At 46.4% G+C, this 20305-nt stretch overlaps 1 protein-coding gene across 1 annotated transcript in view; it reads right to left on the bottom strand.

Moving 5' to 3' along the window:
* Window positions 1–5110: 5110 nt before the first annotated feature.
* Window positions 5111–20305, bottom strand: part of AMOT (angiomotin) — a 32973-nt gene continuing 17778 nt past the window's right edge. Inside the window, exons 7-12 of the mRNA XM_010133645.1 lie at window positions 11628–11777; window positions 10207–10397; window positions 8330–8452; window positions 7432–7664; window positions 6375–6599; window positions 5111–5384 (exon numbers count right to left, since the gene is read on the bottom strand). Coding sequence (XP_010131947.1) covers window positions 5284–5384; window positions 6375–6599; window positions 7432–7664; window positions 8330–8452; window positions 10207–10397; window positions 11628–11777 — 1023 coding nt within the window. The 3' untranslated portion in view covers window positions 5111–5283. The remainder of the gene's footprint in view (window positions 5385–6374; window positions 6600–7431; window positions 7665–8329; window positions 8453–10206; window positions 10398–11627; window positions 11778–20305) is intronic.

Below are 20305 nucleotides of genomic sequence, written 5' to 3'. Positions count from 1 at the left end.
AGCCCTCGGAGGAGAGGAGAGTGGCACCGTCCCCGCGATGGAAAACTCCACATGATGGTAAGCAAGGGTTGGGACCCTGGTTACTGAAAAGCGTGTGGGGCTGAGCGCAGCTGCAGGGCGGTCAGAGGAACGAGTGAAAAGGGAAGACACGGGAATGACCCTTATTTTCTCCTGCCAAATCTCCAGCTCGGAGTTGAAAACGTAGACAAAGGCCAAGCAGCGGCAAGGACCAGGTAAGGTAAGATTGGGTTTGTTTTATAATCAATAAGGTTTTCATACTAAGAAAATATACTGCAAAACCAGCAAATCAGTGGAAAAAACTGGAAAACACAGGATCCATTCTTTAAAAACACAGCAAATATTTTTGTATCTAACATAACGACAGACATTTTTAAGATCTCTTAGTGCACATGTACACTTACTTCTTTGCTTCCTTTCCTAGAATTAAAGCTGCCATCATCTTCAAAGACTTTAGGGCTGTTTCAACAGCTGAGTTACGGAACAGCTCCGCCACAAATTACAAAATAAACTTGATGATTTAAATAAAGAGGAAAAAATAACCCACGATTTACTTCAATATAGGTATACGGGAATGATCACTCTCTTGACACATTTTTTAAGGCTGTGAAATGGCAAATGTCCTGTATTACAATTTATGCTTTGATATTTTGGATGCTAAAGAGAAGCAGCCACCTGGTCACTCACTTGTTGCCTTTCAGGCCACAACCCTGCTGAAAGGGAAACTGGGTTGAAGCCATTTGTCCCCCAAGGCTCCTCCTCTACAAACACAAGAGGCGTAAACGACGGGACAGGAGTCCCGAGCGAGGCTGATGAACCCTGCTCCACAGTCAGGCGGAGGGGCAGCTATTCCCCAGCGCTCCTCGGAGGCTCCAGGCTGCTCTCCAGTTATTTCAGCATCTCTGCTGCTGATCCTGAGCAGAGCCCAAGCTGAACGAAAGCAACTGTTCAAAGAATTCAGAACTCGAGGGTGACGTGGGTTCTGGTCACGTTCGGCGGGCAGATGGACACCTCTTAAAGCCCCACAGCTTGGCCCAGCCGTTGGGCAGCACAGTGCAAACCAGTTGGGGTTTGATGCTGCGGGAAGCCCAAGAGATGATGTTGGAGGAAGTCAGACTCTAAAACCAACTTCGAATAAGATCTTTTTGAAAAGAAATGTATTTTCTTCATAAATACAGTACAATTACATTTTACAATGTCTTTTTACTTTCTAGACATAAAAACACTAGCTTTTAAAAAACAGTTCCTATACAAATACATGGAAAGAGACCCCCCTCCACACAGCCCCCCACCCCTGGCACAGAGCAAAACCGTTGGCCGCGGTGTGAAGCAGCACAGTCAATCCCGGGCTAACCCGTGCCAGCCCTCACAGGGAGGGACAGAAAGCCACAGGACCCCGGGGTTTTGCGTGCCCTGATGGCACCGAGTTTCTGTCAGCGCCGTTTTATAAGCAATGGGAAAAGCATGGCATCGGGCCACGGCTGGCGGGATTCACTGTGCGGGTGTCACGGCCCACGGGACACGGTTGTTACACGTCTCACGTGCTGCTGGTCATCGGCGTGGGCGCCTGGAGCAGGAGGTGTCCTTGGAAATGGTTCTGGCCTAAAACTCTGCAAGTCCCCTCGCTCAGGCAGCTCAAAACCGAAGCAAAGCTAATGCCAGTTTCCAGCCTCGTGCTCGACAAAGTTGCCAGCAGAGGCAGAGACCACACAGAGAGAACCTCGGCCCCCGGACGGCACTGCTGACCTCAGCCACCCTCTGCAGACTGCTGAGGAGCAGCTCACGGAGCCCCACGAGCCTGCAGATCACAGATGGAAAACTGCTGCCCTAGACCCCACAAGAGCCGCCAGGTAGGACATACTTGAAGTTAATAATGACATCAGGCCAGGTGGGAACAAGAGCCTCGAGATCTCAGGCAGTTCTACGAGCCATCAAACCCCAAAGGAACTGCCCAAGGGAAGGACTTGAGAATTTGGCCACTGAAAAGAAAGAGAAGAAACAGCTAAATTTGATTTTGTTTTGCTCTACAAAGAAGAATATGTGGCTTTCTTTATAAAAGCTACACTTCTGCTCCTAATACCCGAGTTTAAGAAAAACTCTTAGTCTAAAATTTTGGTTTGCAAAGAAGGTCATTGAAATCACTGTGTTAAAAATCACTTTCTACTAGAAATAAGCTCTACAGAAGGAAGAGGAGCTAGATGTGCAGTTTGTCTCCTTAAAGCAGTTTCTGTTTAAAAACAAAATAAAATCTGTACAGAGACTGAAGAACATAGTACACGTCACCTTCAAAGCAAGCAGCTCTTCTACATTCACATCAGGATGGCTCTGAGGAAGCTTGAGGGGAAGAAAGAAGATATTTCTGATGGCTCTGAGTTTGTCAGCACAATGACCTCCAACTTCCATGTCAAAAGTTTTGGGGCTTTTGCTTTTGGAAGACTCGGAACTACAAAACGGGGCGAAGAACCTGACCTCAGCTACGTAAAACTGCACCGTCTTCTCCTGACTCTGCTTCCGCCGGCACAGAACCGCTGCAGCTCCCGAAAGCTGTCAGGAACAGCCTGGCTTCCGTTTTCGGAGGAGACAGTTGCTGTCCAGATCTGTATTTTATTCACAGAAAGCCACTGTGTCCTCTCTTCCTTGTAAAAACAGATTACGGTGGCATTCAGTTTGCAAACAACGAGCTGCAAGGAGGAGACACAAATCATTTTTACCTAGTTCAGCTGAACAGATAACATTGGTTGGGGAAGTTAACCAGTTTTCTAAACCAGATTTTATCTGTAGAGCATCCAATTTTCCCTAGATGTTTTAGAACTCACGTGAATCAAACGGGTTGGAAATGTTTGGGCCCTACAATTGCAAAAACTTCTTTCCTACTTCTGAGAAATACGTGTAAAGATGGAATATATTTTTCCCTGACTTTAAAAGAACAGAAGAGCACTCAGACATCTCTCCCCTTCTCTCACACAGACACTCATTGGCATTTCATCTCCCTTATTGTTCATTCTGAGCCCAAACCACAGAATATAATATAGAAAATTAGCTGAAATGGCAGAACGATGGAAACCTTGAGCTAATGAGAACAGCTTCTGCAGTTCCAACAACTGTGGAGGAGGAAGAGAAATCGCTCCGAATCATCCAGAGTGGGCATTACTTCGTGAAATGGGATGGAATCGGGCCAAGAGAAATAAACGTAAGACACTCTCAGGGATGAGAGCGAAGCGGCTGTGAACAGTTTGTCTAGAAAAGGGTGGAGAACCACCTCAGGCAGACTGGCACTGAGGGAAGATCTACCCCACTGCCCAGAAAGACGTCGTCCCATACAGTGGAGACAATCAAAGCCTTAAAGCAGAGCTCTGAGGTGTCTTTAGTGGGGATGGAAGGGAGTTGGTGCTGCCTGTCAGAGCAGCCACTGGTAAAGCCAGACTGTCCAGACTGAGCTCACACCTCACCATCAGCATTTTGCCATCTCTAACTCCGGTGGGTCCAGGAATACAGCCTGAAGAACACGAACAAGCAGCAAACCGGCCGGAAATGACGGGAAGAGTTTTCCTCGGGTTTGAAGCGATTACCACTAGGAGACAAACAGAATGCAACTCACGGAGATCTTTAGGCACTGCGAAGCAGCAGGCAGAAGGCACCTCCTTCCATCGCCCAGCCCTCCACTGGGACACTCGTGTTGTAGCTGTTGATCTGGTAAGGCTGTTTCAGCTGGACACCGCATCAGCGGTGTCAGCTGAGGAGGGACTGCGGACATTCACTAACTGTCTGTGGATTAACTGCGGATCTTCCTTGTTTCTGGGGTGAAATGATCTGAAATGAAAATCTGGCTACTCTAATGCCGCACAGAAAGCTGAGACTAGTGACGTTCCCAACATGTGACCACTGACTAATTAAATATTTTAACGCTCAAGTAAAAAAAAAAAAGGTAGTTTTTAACAGAAATTAATATTGAATTTAATAAAATGCAAAGACAGTAACAAAAAATACTCATTTAATTCTATTGGTCATAATATCTCCTTAAGGTATCTGCAACCAAAACATTGCTGCCTCTGCGCTAGTTCCCAAAAATGTGGAAGTGAACCTGATGCCTTAAACGTGCGACTTTCGCCTGTGATGCCTCTGGGGCATTCTTTAAGCCACTCTCTCCAGTCAGCTGAAGAAAAAGAAATATTTTGGAAGGAGAGAAGTTGCCATTGAAGCTTTACGCAGAGCTTCTCCTTACAGCTCTACCTCTGAGGCTTTGCTCTACGAAAAAGCACCTCGCACCCCCAAGGAGGGACGTACGACGTGGAAGGGCATTTGAAATATGGAAGTATCTGCCACGGAGAAAGGTCTCCCCCGGAGCAGCAGATCGCGTTGCTAACACTGAAAAGCAACAGGGCTTGCCACGTGCACCGTGGTCAGTTTGGAGGAGTTCCACTAAGCCAATGGAATGACAAGGGCAGCAATCTGACCTGACCGATCAGGAGCGAGCCTGTAAACTCTTCTTCTTTAATTTACGTAAAACAGGAATTCAATATATTATTTACTATCCACTGTATAAATTATTGAAAAAGTACTTAAGTATAAAAGTGTGGCAAATCTTTCAATGAAACTAAAAATGTGAAATGCGACATTAATCACCGGAGTCATTTTTTTAATAAACAAATAACACATTTTGGGAAGTTAAAAAAAAAAGAAAAACCCACAATAAAAATGTTGCCGCCCTGAAAATGGCAATTGTTCCAGCCTACGAATGTGAAATACCTACTCTGAGTTCTCACACCGAGCGCGAAGAGAAAATCTCCCTCGACCACAGCTCAAACTCTGAGAAACTCCTCTATTCTAGAACAATTAAGTGATGCTCACCACGAAGCCCCTGGTTGTGATCACGATAAGGCCGTTACGCTTCCCTTACTGTGTTCAAGCTAAATATTGAAAATATTTAAAAACATTTAACCAACGGCTGCGAGAGCAGGTACTTCTGTTTAAAAACACTGAAATGAAATCTCAGATGTAGTGCACCCAAGTTTTTGTTTTTTCTCCAGATGTGACCAGATCCAGTATTTAAAAAATAAAGGGGTAAACTTTCAAAGAACAAGTGATGGGTTTCTTATAATTTAGCACAAATTATAAATTAACCTGTCCATACTTTTGAGACATAATATACAAGAGCAAATGGCTGAGTGTTCTTTTATTACTCAGGTACTACAAATTATTCCCATTAAAAATGTCTTTTAAAAATTTCTTGCTACTGTATCCCAGCTCAGATCCTGGCACAGCCTTTCAGATGAGGTATTCTACCATCTCGCCATCCGGGAGGTCCTGCCCCATGGTCTGAACAGCAGCTTTTCTTTCAAGAGTGCTGGAGTGGAAGAGTGGCCCATCTATATGATGAGAAAAAACAAGAGAAAGACAATCAAAGCTGGAACTTCTATGAGGTCAGAAAAATTACATCGACATTTTAAAAGTCATCTTCAGTCACTGCCCAAAAGACAGCTAGAAACTCCTTATTTAATTATTAAAGACTCAATTCTACATCTACATAGCCAGGGAAATAAAGACATTTTATCGCAGTCCCTTTGGGTATCTCCCACTGACACACGATAGCATATAAAACCGGAGTGACTCCGCTTAAACCGATGCGGCGAGCGCAGACTTTCAGCACAAAACCTGTGCCCCTGCCTCCCTCGGTACCCATTAAACAGCAGCGCATGGCACAGCAGGCCAGCCAGATCCACTCTTCCACGGAGAACAACAGCGTGGCAACGCGTCTGTGAGGAGAAGAGGCGAGGTTGTGTAATCTGCATCGATTTGGCAGAGTGGGCTGGAAAATGAGCAGCTCTTGCCAGCTCGGAGCTCTGTGGGAAGCAAGCTCAGCTTCTGTGACAGTCCCTGTCAACTGGATTTACTTGTGCCAACGCTGAGGTCGGTCCTGCGACTGGGACAGTGTAACACTGAGACGGCTTTATCACGAGAGTTACCTTTCCTCCTCCTTCCTCCCCCTTATCTGAGTCCACTAGAACATAACGGCCAGTTTCTACAGCCCATTGTCACGCACTGGTTAAACCCCACACGCTACTCGCAATTTACTTCAGGGCAGACACTGACTCAGAGGCTATCCTGGGATCTGCATATACTTGCTCCAGTTCTTCAGTGCATTCATGCTTATGCTACCACTCCTAAGGCTGTTCTTCCTTCAGAGCATTTGAGACACCTCAAACGCTGTCAAGCCTCCGAAACCCAGATGTCCTCAACAAAAACTAACCCCAGTCTCCCTGAAAACTGGGTAAAGGGATGGCAGGGCCTGCCCCACAGAGCAGAACTGATGGTGGGTCAGTGGCAGGGGAACCTCTGGGAGAGCAGAGCTCTGTTACCTGTTTTGTCTGCACTGTAGGCCAGGTTGGTACTGGGGAGTCGTCCCGGTGTGGGAGCTGCAGCGGAAGGCGCAGCTTTGCTTTGTTCGCTCCCCCGGTCAGTCTGGGTGCTGCAGTCTCTGCTGCCGGTTTTCGAGTGGGCTGACAGCAACGGAGTGGAAGGAAGGACAGGAGAGGGGGTGGAGGGAATGGATTCGGAGCGATATTCTGTTCCCAGCAGAACACCTTTGGAGAGAAAGGGAAGGAGATTTCACAACCCCAGTGAACTAACTGGTACCGGGTCTTGCAGCCCTCTGTAGTACTTGCTCTAGGATGTGGAACATGCCCCATGCTTCAGCTGACAGCACTCATTTTACCCTTCTACAGCACTGTCACCTCTGGGTGCTGAAGTTCCTGAAGAACAGCGGTATCCTCGCGTCACTGCACGCGAAGATACACAAGCGGGCACTAACACTTTGCTTCCCTGTCTCTAAGCCGTGGCCCATCTGTGGCAGGGTAAACCTGCACTCTGAAACCACCTGCAACAGACCCCCGCTTCAGGGTCTTTTAGTCTCATAGGAAGGATCTTTAGGCCTAATTTACTCCCAGAAAAAAAAAAAATCATGTGAGATCTGCTTTGTTACAGCTCGTTTTTTCTGAGCAATGGTGTTGAGCCATCCCAGACAGGAGCCATGCTAGAGCAGGCTCAACGACAGGACAGCAATCCCAATTAGTACCTCCGCTCCTCTACAAGGAGACTTCACACCTTCAGAGGGCTGTAACAACCCAGCTGAAAGCAAATGAACTCTCAAAACCACATCTTAAATAGCCCTAAAGTCAGGTACCAAACTGGGAACAAAGGTTCATGCATTTTCATGACAGAGCCTGGACATCGAAGTCACTATTTCTCAAAAAGCGATTAAAACAAGCAGTTGTTCCAAATGTGTCCCATCCCGCCTGCAGTCAGCTGTACTGTGTGCCAGCCCAGCTGATCTGTCTGTCCCACACACCCTCTGCTGCTCCTGCCTCTCCTCTAAGCAGTGACTCTCCTGTCGGACTTGCCACTGTTCAAACTTACCTAGGCTGCCTTTCCAGCTCTTGTCCTCCCTCTTCTCCTCCAGGATGGGAGTGCTGCTCAGCGTGGATGAGTGGGACAGCAAGCCCGAGCCAGCATTCGAGATGGACATCAGCGACTTGGCGGGTCTCATTGAGGAGAGCTGGTCTGTCTTACCAGGCTCCTTCCTGGAGCGCTGCTGCAGGACTTTGATCATGGCATCCTTCTCAATGATCTGAGCGTGTAGAGTCTTAATCCTTTTTGAGAAATACAAAGAAGAGCAATGTACCTGTCCTCTTGTCTCCTGGGACTGAGGCCTCAGCGCCCTCATGGCTGTGACTGGCACTCTCTTGGGCGTTTGGGGAGGCAGAGAGAGGATGCCAGTGAGCTCACTGGCTGCTCACTGGCCAACCAGAGCAGATCACGCATGAGACTTCCTCTTTACACGCAGGAGAGAACGGCACAGAGACACCCACCCACGTTTGGCTACTGGATGCTGCTCTGAACAGCCATGGAAGGGTCTTTGAGACAAAGCGAGAGTTATGGGCAGGACATGAGACCAACAGATATAAGAGGATTAACACGCTTCAGGGTGTCTACACTGGACCTAACCCCTGGGAAAATAGTTCTGTGAGACTTTTAAGAGCTGGCTGGAGCCTGGGGTGATGAAGATGCCCTGAAGAGAGAAGAGAAACAAGCTAGATGCAAAAAATCTAAGACAAGACTTTTTTGCATTATCCCTCAGTATCAAGACAGGTTTCGGATGCTGTGTAGACGCTTTCTTGGCCAAATGAGCGTCTGCCATCCTACATCATTGCTATTGGTGAAGATACAAGAATTTCTGGTTCTGAGGCGTCTAGCCAGACAATTAATTTAAAATCCTCGTCCTAAAGAAGCCAGATAGGACCAAACTGCACTTTACCTTCCCTCCATGTCGAGACACCTCCTGTTGGCAAGCAGGATCTCTTCCTCCTCCTTCTGAATGCGAGCTTCCAGTGAGGTGTCATAGCTAGGGTTAGGCGAGTGGCTGATCACCGTCGTGTCCCTGAGAACAAGCAGTAGAGCAGGTGAAGGACCAGCTAAGTTTGCTGCTTTCCTCCCAGTAGCACAAAATTACTGCTCAAAAGCAACAAACACGGACATCCACTTTTTGAGTTTAGGCTGGCTCGGCGTCTTCCAAAAACCCAGCTCCCAGTGCTAATGAAAGGAGGATTACAAAACCAGGCAAGTCATTGCTCAGCAGTCCATCTACTGCCCATCTGGGGCCAGTCTAGAACCGATTCACTGTACTGCTGTAAACTGATTGATGAGGCAAATCCAAGGACACGGGGAGGGGGAAGGATAGTACAGAACACTAAGCACTTTTCTCCAGTTGAAATAGCACAAACTTCACTTCAGATATAAAGCTTTTCCCCTTCCAACAGCATCATCAGGGAATCTGAGTATCAAAGGGAACTAGGCACGGCAGTTTCTTGAGAAATCCAAAGCAGCTTGATCCTGAAAACCCGGAGTGGTCTGAGAACAGCTTTAGACTGATTCCATGTGTTAACACTGCGATAGCTGCTCAGTCCTCTAACCAAAACACAACGAGTGTTTCATTCTACTTGTGGTGTTCAGTCAGAACAAAGTCATGGTGGTACGCGCTGTACCACTGCGTGACTTGTAACACTAAGAGCACGTTACTGACAGAGCTACGCATCAGCTTAATTAGAAAAAACACAAATACATAGACAAAACCCAAGAGCTCCAAACAGGCCTAACACATCCCCTCTCATTCCTCGACAAACAATAGACCAGACCCCTACTTATCAGCGCCCGCTGAAAATATAACATGGCCTCTAAGGACAAGTGTAGCAAGAGTCTTTAGAGACTCTCTGGGGAGGTGGAAAACAGCGCACAAGAAGCATCAATACCCTAAAATAACAGCCTGCTCCTGGAGCAAGATAAGATAAGTCTGTAAATGCTAACACAGCAGATCTGCAGCTTTCCCCCTGTAATTCTGGTACGATCTTAGGAGCTAGGAAGCCAGGGGCAATAACATCCCTGTTTGAATCTGCTTCATGAAACAATCTAAAACAAAATCTGCCATCATGAACCAGAAACCAGTGAGCAATGAAATTATATGTAAGCAAAACCCAGCGCTAAAAGCTGCTCTTGTTTACCAACTAGCTGGAGCACTCGGACCTGTTTACAGCCATAATGAGTGTTTCTGTACAGCTGATTTGGAATGTCAGCTTGTGACCGAATTTCAGACAGCCTTCCCTTCCCTTCCCTTCCCACCCCCGCAAGCAGCTCTCCACACACAGCAGAATGTTTGGAGCAGAACCTCCTAGTAGATGTTTCTGGTTAGTAACCATGTTGAGGACAATCCCACAAAGTAATTTGCAAAAACATTCTGGAGAACAAGTAAGCCATTCAGGGTGAACGATGTGAATCACCAAGCTCACCCCACCTCACATGACTGATTCCCATTTAAAAAACATAAAAACCCCAACCTCTTTCTCAGACACCTATTTCTGTATCAGCGGCTTCGAGGAATGGCTCAGAACAATTCTAGTCTGGAAAATGGCTCCTGCGTGTGGAGGAATCTTCCCTTGGAAAAACGTCCCTAATTGCTGGCAATTGCACAACTCCCAGGAAAAGTGGCCAAGCTCCACTTGCATGCCGATGTCTGAGAAGCTGTTCAGACCACGAGGCAAGGGATCATGGGAGGGTAGCATGACAACATTCATTGGTGGTAAATATGACATTCAGCTGGAAAAAGAAAATAATCCCTGGGCTTTGAAAAGTCTCATTTACCTCTGAGCAGCCACAGTCGCAGCTGCATCCAAAGCAAACTGCCTCATCACGCTCTCCTCCAGGTATTTCTGTTCCCACTTGGTCATGTCAGCTTCCAGAGCAAGAATCCTTTCTTCTTTCTCACGCAGGAGTTCCATAAGCGCCGTGGCATTGTACTCCGAGACGTTGGCAGTCTGAGACGTACCCTGACGCTGATGTCCAAAAGAAAAAAAAAAAAAGAAAGTCCCAGGATGCATCTGTAAGTCTCAGGGTTGGTTTGTTTGATTTTTGTCCGAAGGACAAAGCCGGTCCAGAGCAGCACCAGCTTGATGCAGGAACCCCCCAGAGTGAAATGCAGTGGCCTGTGCCACGCTGGGCAGACTGGGTGACGGTAACGGTCTGCTTTAGAGCGTAATCTGAAACATCTGCAGAGGCACTTCAGCCTCACTTCGCCAAAACCAGGAAACAAGCTCATTTAATGCAAGCATTAGAGTGCTGCCTGGTACCACCCCAGAGCTGGGCAACACTAACACAGAAGTATCTGAGATGGAAAATACTCCTCTTACGGCCTTTTCCCACATGCAAAGCCTCACATGTGAGCCCCAGAGCTAGATCGTGCTGTTCAGGTCTGACCTCTACAGCCCATCCATCAGCCTGAAGTAACGCAGACTTGCTTCCAACACTGTTCTAGCAAAACACTAACTAGTACACAAGAGTTACCACACCTTTAAAACAAATATACCCAAAATATTTTTAAAGGACTTGGTTATTATCAGTGTATACCTGTGGATTAAGTGGCTGGGGATTAAAAACAACTCAGGCCTAAAGCAAGATTTGAAGACAGGCAGTGTTCCCTTCCAAAACAAGAGAGTGGAGATTCACTGAGCTAATAGTTCAATGGATAAAACGCAGTTTCATTTGGAAGTCTCATCTAGGATTAGCAGGATATTCAACTTAAAAATTCTTAAAAATACTTTAAAAAAGAACAAAGTGGGCAGACAAGCTATATTATGTTCAGCTAAGAATTCTTAACCATGACAAGAAAGCAATTTTTTGTGTTGACTCAGGCTCCGTGTCAAAAACTGTGGGGGGCAGAGTACCTCATCTTCCAAAGGTAACCCAGGAAAGCTTATCAAATCACTGCAACTCCTACTAACTCAATACAAAAAATACAAAAATCCATTCCTACACAGAGGGGGAAGTCGGGGGATAAACATAACCTGAAAGTCAAAGTGATTTTGAACACAGGCCGGCATCCTACGTGCAGGAGAACTGCAGTTTTACTGACAGTCCACCTCGAAAATCCACAATTCCAGTACCAAAAGGAAAATCTGTTAATTTTACAGGATGGAAAAAACCTCTGCCCGTCTTTGGCGCGTGGTGCAGGGTACAGTGTACAAGCCTACGGGAAGCCCGGTGCGGCAGAGGGAAACAGCGGGTACCTGCTGCATGCGGAGAGATTCCAGTTCTCTCTCCAGCCGGGTGCGCAGCCTGTGCTCCAGCTGCTCCCGTTTCTCACACGCTGCCTGCAGCTGAACCAAGGCCTGCTGCATCTTCTCCACCTTCTCAACATAGACCTGCTTCTTTTTGAGCTGAAACAAAGCAAGAAAATGCAACATAGGTTCAATAATGAGAAGAAGTGAGTGAATTCTGGCTGTGCACGCATTTTGCAGTGGGAAGAACAGGTCCAGGTGAGTGCTGTCAGTGCCTCCAACTGGGGACTTGACACTCCGGCTGTTACACGTCAGTCCCATCTCTGCTCTCCCGCTACAGGTGTATTTGTTCTGCTTGTCCTCAGTGACCCCATTGTAGTGATGGGGAAACTGAGGTAATTACCTGTGGCAAATGGTTGAGAGCAGCAATGGGCTGGAAGGGGCACCTGGGTTCAGAACAGAGAGTGTTCAGTGACTTGAGCCATGCGACCAAGGCAGCCGCAGCACAGACAGCATTTAGAGCTCTCCCCAAGCTGGGAATGCTTCTCGGTGCAACTCTGAAAATTGCTGGCAGCATTTTGATGAGATTAAGCAGAAACTGAATCAAAACTCGCAGGGTCCTGTTCAGTCCCGTAACAAGAAATTAGTGAAGGGGTCGAAGCACACACTACACATGGCTTGTGTTCTCTCCACACTGCAGCCAGGTCTATTCTAGCAGTCTGGACATTCACCTTGGTCCTCTTGGTGCAGTTTGACCTGGGAGGTCCTGCTTCGTCCCTTGCTCCTGGCCTTCCATCCTCTATCATTCATCCTGCAAACCAAGCTGCTGTCCCACCTCATGACGAGCAATGAAAACTACCGCGCAGAGACCCCCACCAACGGTCTTAGCAAGGTTAATCCACAGTTCAGGCAGAATAAAACCAAACTAAAATATTAATAAAAAAACAAGAATAAAACAGCCCCTGGGCTCAGCCTTATTCTAATATACAGAATTCTGCACACCTACAGACAATTTTCTGTTAAGGGAAGGACAAACATCTGCGGCAGATCCGAGGCAGTGCTTTTTTAGCTATGATTGTCATAAACCCTGAAACACCAGAACAGCAGCAAGAAGGCAACTTTTCCCGACAGCCAGAGCCAAAGCCTGGAGAAGCACCACAGCGCAGAACACAGACTCCTTCTGTGAGTGCAGAGGGCTTCTCGACAGCTTCATGGACAGAAAGTCTGCTGAGGGGTACTGAAGACAAAAGACACCACTTTTGGCTCAGAAGTTCTTCTTGGAAGCGAGAGCATTCTGGGAACGTGACACTGTCTGTTGGCCCCATTCTGACAGCGTTCCCTAGGAATCTGCTCTACGTTTCGGCAGAGGCAGGACGTTAAGCTTGCTGGGCTTTGAGCTGAACAACACCAGCCGTTCTTACACCGCACCTTCCTTCTGGAAAGGCTTTATCACGTGTTCCTTCAAAATTTTCCCTTTCCACAATCCTGTTCCTTGAGGCAATCCAGAGAGAGAAAAATCTCCGAACACTATGAATCCCAGACGTGGTATCCTTTTCTTCTCTTCACAAAGTCAGCGGGCGTCTAATCTCACAGCGTGAATGTTGCTGCCCTGGAGGATTTTCCCCAAACAAGTATTTTATAATAAAAGTCACAATAAACAGTGAGTAATCCAGCCAAAGGCCTTCCCACCAGTGCACGTACAGCAGAGAGGTATTTTTACTCTCTGATTGCTCAAGTTTTCAAGCTTATTTGGAATGGGAGGGATAAGAACGATTTAATACAACTTAATATTCCACTGCTGCTCTGCAGAAAATCAATAAAAATGTTACACTGAATAGATCTTTTTCTTCCAAATCATAATGCCTAATAACACTGATTTAAGCTTTCTCAGACACCAATAAAATGTAGATTAATGCAGCAGTTTTACACTTAAGATTAACAGCAGCTCCAAGCAGTTCTATAACCAGCCAAAAATTATAAACTATGAGTCAGCAGTAGACCCTAGAAACACAGAGCACCAGTACCTTGGTTTTGCAAATGAGCTTATCGACCTGGACAAGAGTGAAGAACAACCTAATAAACTCGCTGGCAGCAAAGCATCACGCATCGAGCTGAATAATAATCTCTTGAAAATCAGCCCTCCTCCTCCACTCTTCTGTATAAAAAATTAAGGAAGGAAGGATGGACATCTGGTCTCTTATTAGCTACCACAAAGCAGGGAAGTTTCTGCAAAGTTTGTTAACAGACAGGTAAAATTCTTCTTGCAAAAGCAGCCGCCGACATTATTAATAAAGCGGAGTCTGCATATGGGTGGATTAACATTTTGGCCTGCATTCAAAGAATACCAAGAGCCCAGCCAAAAAGAAATTAGGACAGAGAAATTCCACTGAAATGTTCACTTTGAAAGTGCTCCCATCAGCCGAACCTGCAGGTGAAATGTTGCAACACAAGCTGTTGCCCAACTCGGCAGCGCTGCCTGCACATGCCTAACCCATGCACCAGACCTAAAGTACAGGCACGGCTTGTTCAGTGGCTTTTCACACAGACATTTCTTCTCCCCTTCACAAGATGCACTTCATCTTCCAGCATCAGGAAGAGTTAGGAATGTTAGGAAGTTTGGGGTTTATGTGTGTATTTTTTTTCAGTGGTTTAAATTCAGCATTAGTTCAGGAACCCCTCAAATCGTTTTCAGATTTCTGGAACGCAGATGATCAGTAACCTTTAAAGGCATGTATGTGCTCCAGACAGCTTCCCTAATTTCGACACGATCGTCCTTTGTATCTGAGGTTGTTTCGTTCCACGCACTCGCTGCACTCAGTCAACTTGCTGCATGTCCTGGCAGTGACATTCTTCTCCAGCTCTGCCACCTCTGCTACTGCAAGTTCTGGTGAGGAACGGTTCACCTTCCTGTGAACCAGGAATCGCCAGGAGTGGTAGCAGTGAAATCTTTTTTGTTTGTTTTAAACCTTTCTGACTTGATCTGTCCTCTCAATGTAAAGAGGATCGGCAATAATTTCTCCAAGCACAGAGGGATTTCATTACCATACACTGAAAGTGCGATCATGTTTTCCTAAGTCAGGAACAGGAAACAGTTTCCTGAGTATTGCCAGGGTGCTGCAGACATGAGTGAGATGAGAGGAAGCAAAAAAGGCAGCATGCTGAGGCTTGTTCTTGGTCATTTGCCACGGATTCCCCACCCTCCCTCTTCCAGCAAAGAACCAAAACTGGCTGCTCAGTGCCAAGGGCCACAATGACATCTACCACGGGAGCTGGCATCAAAGGGCGCTGGAATTCTCTCCTCTGCAGCAGGCCTTGCAGTGAACACGTGCTCTAGATAAGAGCTCATTCCTGACGCTTCACAAGGATGCGGTCACGCCCTTCGGAATATCATTTTAAATAAATTTGACAAGACAGTAATTTTCCTTTTGATGGTACTGCATTTAACTTAGCAGCAAGCTCATGCCCACGTAATGTATTGTAACTGTCTTGCCTGGGAGGGTGCAGAGCATTTTACACATAATAATATCTTTATTATAACACCTCTTTAAGGCGGTAAGATCTCAAATAACCTCAGTGCACGTCTGGAAGCTCAGCAGAGCACTTCAGCGTGACTGCATCCCTTCCCAGCATTTCCTACAGCACACGGTACAACTTTTATCCTGTGCCAATCTTCTCCCGGTCAATCCCTGACTGCTTTGGAAAATCTCCTAACCAGGTATCAGAGGTCAGGCTTTAACTCCACCAACAAGGTTTTCTAACTAAACCATCGTAAACAAGCAGTCACTCTCCAGTTCACACGCATCACGAGGTTTATGTAAATTCTGCAACAAGACTGAGGACAAGGAAAATAAGGCAGGCGAGGTCTGGCTTGGGGCTCTGCAGAGATCTGGTACATAAAGTACAAACTGATGCAGGGAATAGCCCTGCTAGCTTCCTTGGCCTTCTCATCAAGTATTTCTGCCTTCCTTTTATTCCTCTGTCCCTTGTCAGGATTGCTTTCTGCAGTCGAGAGCCAGCTGGGAGAAGCAGGATACGTTTGGGATTCAGAGGCTCTGTTGCTCTCAAGAGCCTGGCTGACCTGGAGAGCAATCTGCTTCCATGTTAGGCAGAAAGATTTACTGCCTGAAAATGCCTACACACCGATATCCCAGAACTGCAGGGCCTCCAGCAGCAGAAAATGATTCAACCACTCTACATAAAGTCACTAAAGCTAGAAAACTGAAACCAGGAGAAAAGACTTCGTAAGGCAACATAACGCCTGGCAGCAGCAGCCACAGAGAGCATCACACCGTCTAAAACCAGCAGTGAGGACAAAGAGTTCCTGTCAGAAATTGGGACGTTTGGTTATTACTACGCCTGCCCAGCAGAAAAGGGATTAACATCCTAAAAGCCAAACCAGCCCTGTTCCTTCATTTGCTTCAGGCTTCCACAAACCACACAATCTCTTTCAGGGATCCCAGGTCCTTGCAGAAGGATCTGAAGAGGGTTCCTGCACAGGGGGCTTACAGGAATGAGGAGTTTTCACCGCCAAGTCACTGGAAGCAAAGGGAGGGAGAGGCTGCAGCACCCTCCTGGCTGGAGCTGCCTCTGCAGGACAAACACAGTCCTGGACACAGCAGGTGGGGGAGAAGGAAGGACCTTCTTTTGTAAGAGATTCATCGCTTCCAGATGCGTTACTCAGCAAAGAGTTTTTCTGGGGAAGAAGAGAAGACTTCCTGCATAGCTAGCAATGATTCAGAAGCTCTCCCAGGCGGCTGGACAAACACAGCCATTACCCTCTTCATCTTGGACAGCTCCTTTTCAGCAAATTGGTAACACTCGTCAGCATCTGCTTGTCTCCCACCCACTATTTCTGATGGCTTCAAAGTCCTTTGTTTAATATATTCAGGGTGTTTTCATTACATTCTGAGTTTATCCTAAAGCGGAATCCATTCAAATGCAGCTCAAAATGCGTTGCCCCACAAGAATTTGCCTGCTATGGCAGAAATGTAGTAAAAAAAAAAAAAAACAACCAGACAGCAAGCCTGTTTAAACCACCTCTCCCCCTTGCAGTTGGAATATATTCCTCTAGGACGCCTTTGAACCCTCGGTTTGTTTGAATTCAGGCCCAATAAGGCGCCACTGGCCTCAGCAAGAGCTCATGCTGAAGCAATTTGGTAACACTATCCTCTTGCTGGGGAACAGTGTTTCTTGTATGGGAATGTCATAATGTCGTCTCTGCGCCTGTTTGTGTTAAAATAAGTTACAACTCTCAAAGCCACCTCCGGAAAATTACTAACAGGCAGAACACAAGAGGTAGCGACACGACAATAAAAAGCCAGTTCTGTGTTGTTACAAGAATGCGGATCATCAGAGACACACACACATAGTAGCTACAGGGAAGAGAAGGAGTTTTCTCTCCTCTTCCCCTACCCATCCACGAATAATAATCCATCCGAAACCTGCCCCCTTTAAAAGTCACTCTGCCCTGAAAGGAGGAGTTATGTGGCTGTAAGCATTTAAGTGAGACAACGCTGTGGAGACTAGGAATATCTTTTTATAGACCCCGAGAAGTGACTGGAAAAAACCAGACAAGCCTTCAAGCACACAAACTCTCCTTTGGGTCTCCTCCCTACAAGCCAGAGCTCTGTTCTGAGCATCTCAGTCACAGCATATAAAGTACAATAGATGTCATTTGGAAACGAACGTTTCCACATTTCCCCCCAGACAGAACCCTCAGTGTTATCAGAAATAATGCGCTATTCCTCTCCACAATAGCTGAACGGGAAATGAATATACTATCTTAGCTCTGATAATCTGGGTTATGTTGAATTCTGATGGCTGAAAGATCTTAGAGCTTCCAAACACAGGCCACTTTTAGAAAGGATATTTCATTGAAACTTCTTCCCTTCCCCCAGCCCATAGTGTGCACCCACGAGAGGGGACGTCTGGCTTCTCTTTCCACTGCAAAGCGTGTGCCTGAGGATGGCGGCGTGGCCATTTCTATCTTCTCAGTGGTAGTCACTATTTTTCAAAGCTGTCTCCTTCAGGCAACATTGCAACAGCGGCTTGTAAAGTGGTGGGGCAAAGGAGTACAAGTTAATCTACTATAAAAAAACCACAGACTTTTTATAAGTTGAGGTGTGGTCTTTCATGGTATGAATTAAGCAGGGTAAGCAGAAATGACCGAGTTCAGTAAAAGTTCTGGAAATCCCTCTTTTATTTTCTTTTTTTAAGTATAAAATCAGTGGCAATCGTACTCTCCACATCCAGCAGTTGTGGTTAGATAAACTATGTGGCATCAAACTCCCTCCTGCAATATTACAAGCCAGCAGTAAGCCAGCGTCTACCCAGAGTCTCGGGCTGGTCGGGACAGTCCTTTCTGTAAAGTCAGCGGTGCTGCCTTTGGCCTACAGCAAAGTGAAGTTTAACCATCAGCTGCGTTCACAGAAGGCTCTCAAGGTGTCTGCTAGCAGATGCTGGGTAAATCCCAGTCCTGGGACTATTTTAAAAGTCCATCTGTGACCATCTACCAGCTACAAACCTGCTGCATGCTGCAGCCGTTCAAATATTTACACCAAAATTGAGACCGTCATGACAATCTGTGCTCCAAAATGAGAATTTTTCATTGCTTCAGCTGCAAATATTATCATCACTTACCACTTCTGACAGTGATACATGTTTTTAAGCCCACAAGCATTTTACCTCAAATATACTCAAATCATCTCATATTCATTGCATGTGATGAAAATAATTTGAAGTTTTGATTTAAAAAAAACCCACAGGCTAAAACTTCACTAGAAACAATTCTAATCGGCTGCTGACTTAGGCATGACTGCAGAACATCTACTAAAGGGAAGAATGAAAATCGAGAAGGGAAAATAGGGGTTAATAACTGGGTAGCTTTATGTAGAGAAGTAGTAAAGTTTAAATATTAAATATAAAACATGTACAAAGGATTTTTAAAAAAATCTGCCAGTTCCAATTCCAACGTAACGTTTAAATTCAGCTGTAGTGATCTATGACTTACAGCTCTCGTTAGACCTGAAATAATCTTTTGATAGAGGATCTGGGGCATATGAGGCAGAGTAACTCTGCTTAATAGGAAGTCAAAATGGAAGGGGAGAAAAAAAGGTGAAAATTTACACTGCAGGATGCAGCTGAAATATGCACACCCCCCACCTCGGGCCCTGCGCCAGAGTAGCTGCCAAACCTTAGTGCAAGAAACTCCACCCTCTTCTGCAGGACCAGTTTGGAAATTCCTGACAACTACCGGGACTAGTAACTTGGATTAAGCTGGCAGGAATAAAATCAATATCTGACGAGTTGTTCGTCTGCCTTGGTCACTGAATGTCACTAACTCAGGTTGACCTTTACAGTCTCTTTTAACGGACTGAAACACTGAACAGCTTGGCTTTCCAAAAGCCACCCAACAGCTCAGGGATTTGAGAAGTTCCCACAATTTAGTACTAACGAGGCCACATATGCTTTATAATTCTAAGTATTTCATTAAACAGGGATTTGGGAAACCTGAAAAAGTGACTCTTCACCCCTCCTGCTTCCCCTTATTCCCCCTCACCTCTAGGAAAAAGCAGAGTTAATTCCTTCTCCCTCGCGGAGACACTTCCATATTTATCTACAACAGGAAGGGTGGCACTTCCTGCGCACCCTGGGATTCGAGCAAGGGCTGGATGCGAATGACCACAAGCCTTCACACAGGACACTGCACTCCGCATCCGCACACGGGTGGGTTCCAAGCGATCACGCCATCTAGCCCAGAGTTACTGACCTATTTCACTACTTTATCTAGGCAGAAATACTTCATGACAGCACTGAACCTAATTCTTCTCGTAAAACAAGAGAGGTCTTTTGAAAAGGAAAAGGAAACACACAATTATTATTACCCCTAAAGGCTTCAACTTAACTGTGAGTGGGCTGGTACTAGTGCTGACGCAGTTTCAGCTGGGCCAAGTGCTGTGTGCGCTGGCCCCAGCTGGTCACAGCACCTCTACACACGTTGATTCCATGTGTGAGCAGTTCCCGGGAAGCCACAAGAATGTCCTATGTTCCTAAAGTTAGTCATGCATCAGACTTCTAGTGTAATATGGTGCTGAAATCTGTGTGAAAGCTGAAGAGCTCCAATACACTGCAAGATCAAATGACAGGGGAGTTTTAGAGCCAAGGAGAATCATATCACATTTAAATTTCCCTATAACCTAATGCTCCCTCTCCCCCTGAGCAGCAGAGGTGTTCTGTGGCCTAGGTGTTCTAGGCCAACCACGCTGGGAGCATCGCAGCAAGGGAGGTTTCAGAGCAGCCTTGCCAGCGGTTGCAGCAGAGGTGAGGACAGCCTGGGAGAAAGCACTGAAGTGCGTGGGGTGGAGTGGAAGGGGTGGTTGGAAATTGCGAAGGACAAAGGTAGAAGCCATCCTCTCAGCAACAAGGGGGAAAGAGAAACAGGGTTGAGTAAACCATGAGGGGTCTGGAAAGCAAAGGAGAACTGCTTGAAATTGATGTGGTGGAGAAAGGAAAGCGAGAGGGAGCGCTGGGAAGAAAGGGTAATAAGGTGTGATGGCAGGTAACGCTACAACATCGTGAATAAGCAGAGCAGATCCAGGAGGGGAGAGGCTGAGGGAGGGCTTGCATGAGGCTGAATAGATCAAAAAGAGGGAACTGCAAGAGGCAGAAACTAAGGACACCAGGGAAAG

Source organism: Buceros rhinoceros, unplaced genomic scaffold (genome assembly GCF_000710305.1).
Source record: "Buceros rhinoceros silvestris isolate BGI_N320 unplaced genomic scaffold, ASM71030v1 scaffold4993, whole genome shotgun sequence".
Taxonomy (NCBI): Eukaryota; Metazoa; Chordata; class Aves; order Bucerotiformes; family Bucerotidae; genus Buceros; species Buceros rhinoceros.
The sequence above is the reverse complement of the archived record's forward strand: the minus strand, read 5'-3'. Positions and strand labels throughout refer to the sequence as shown.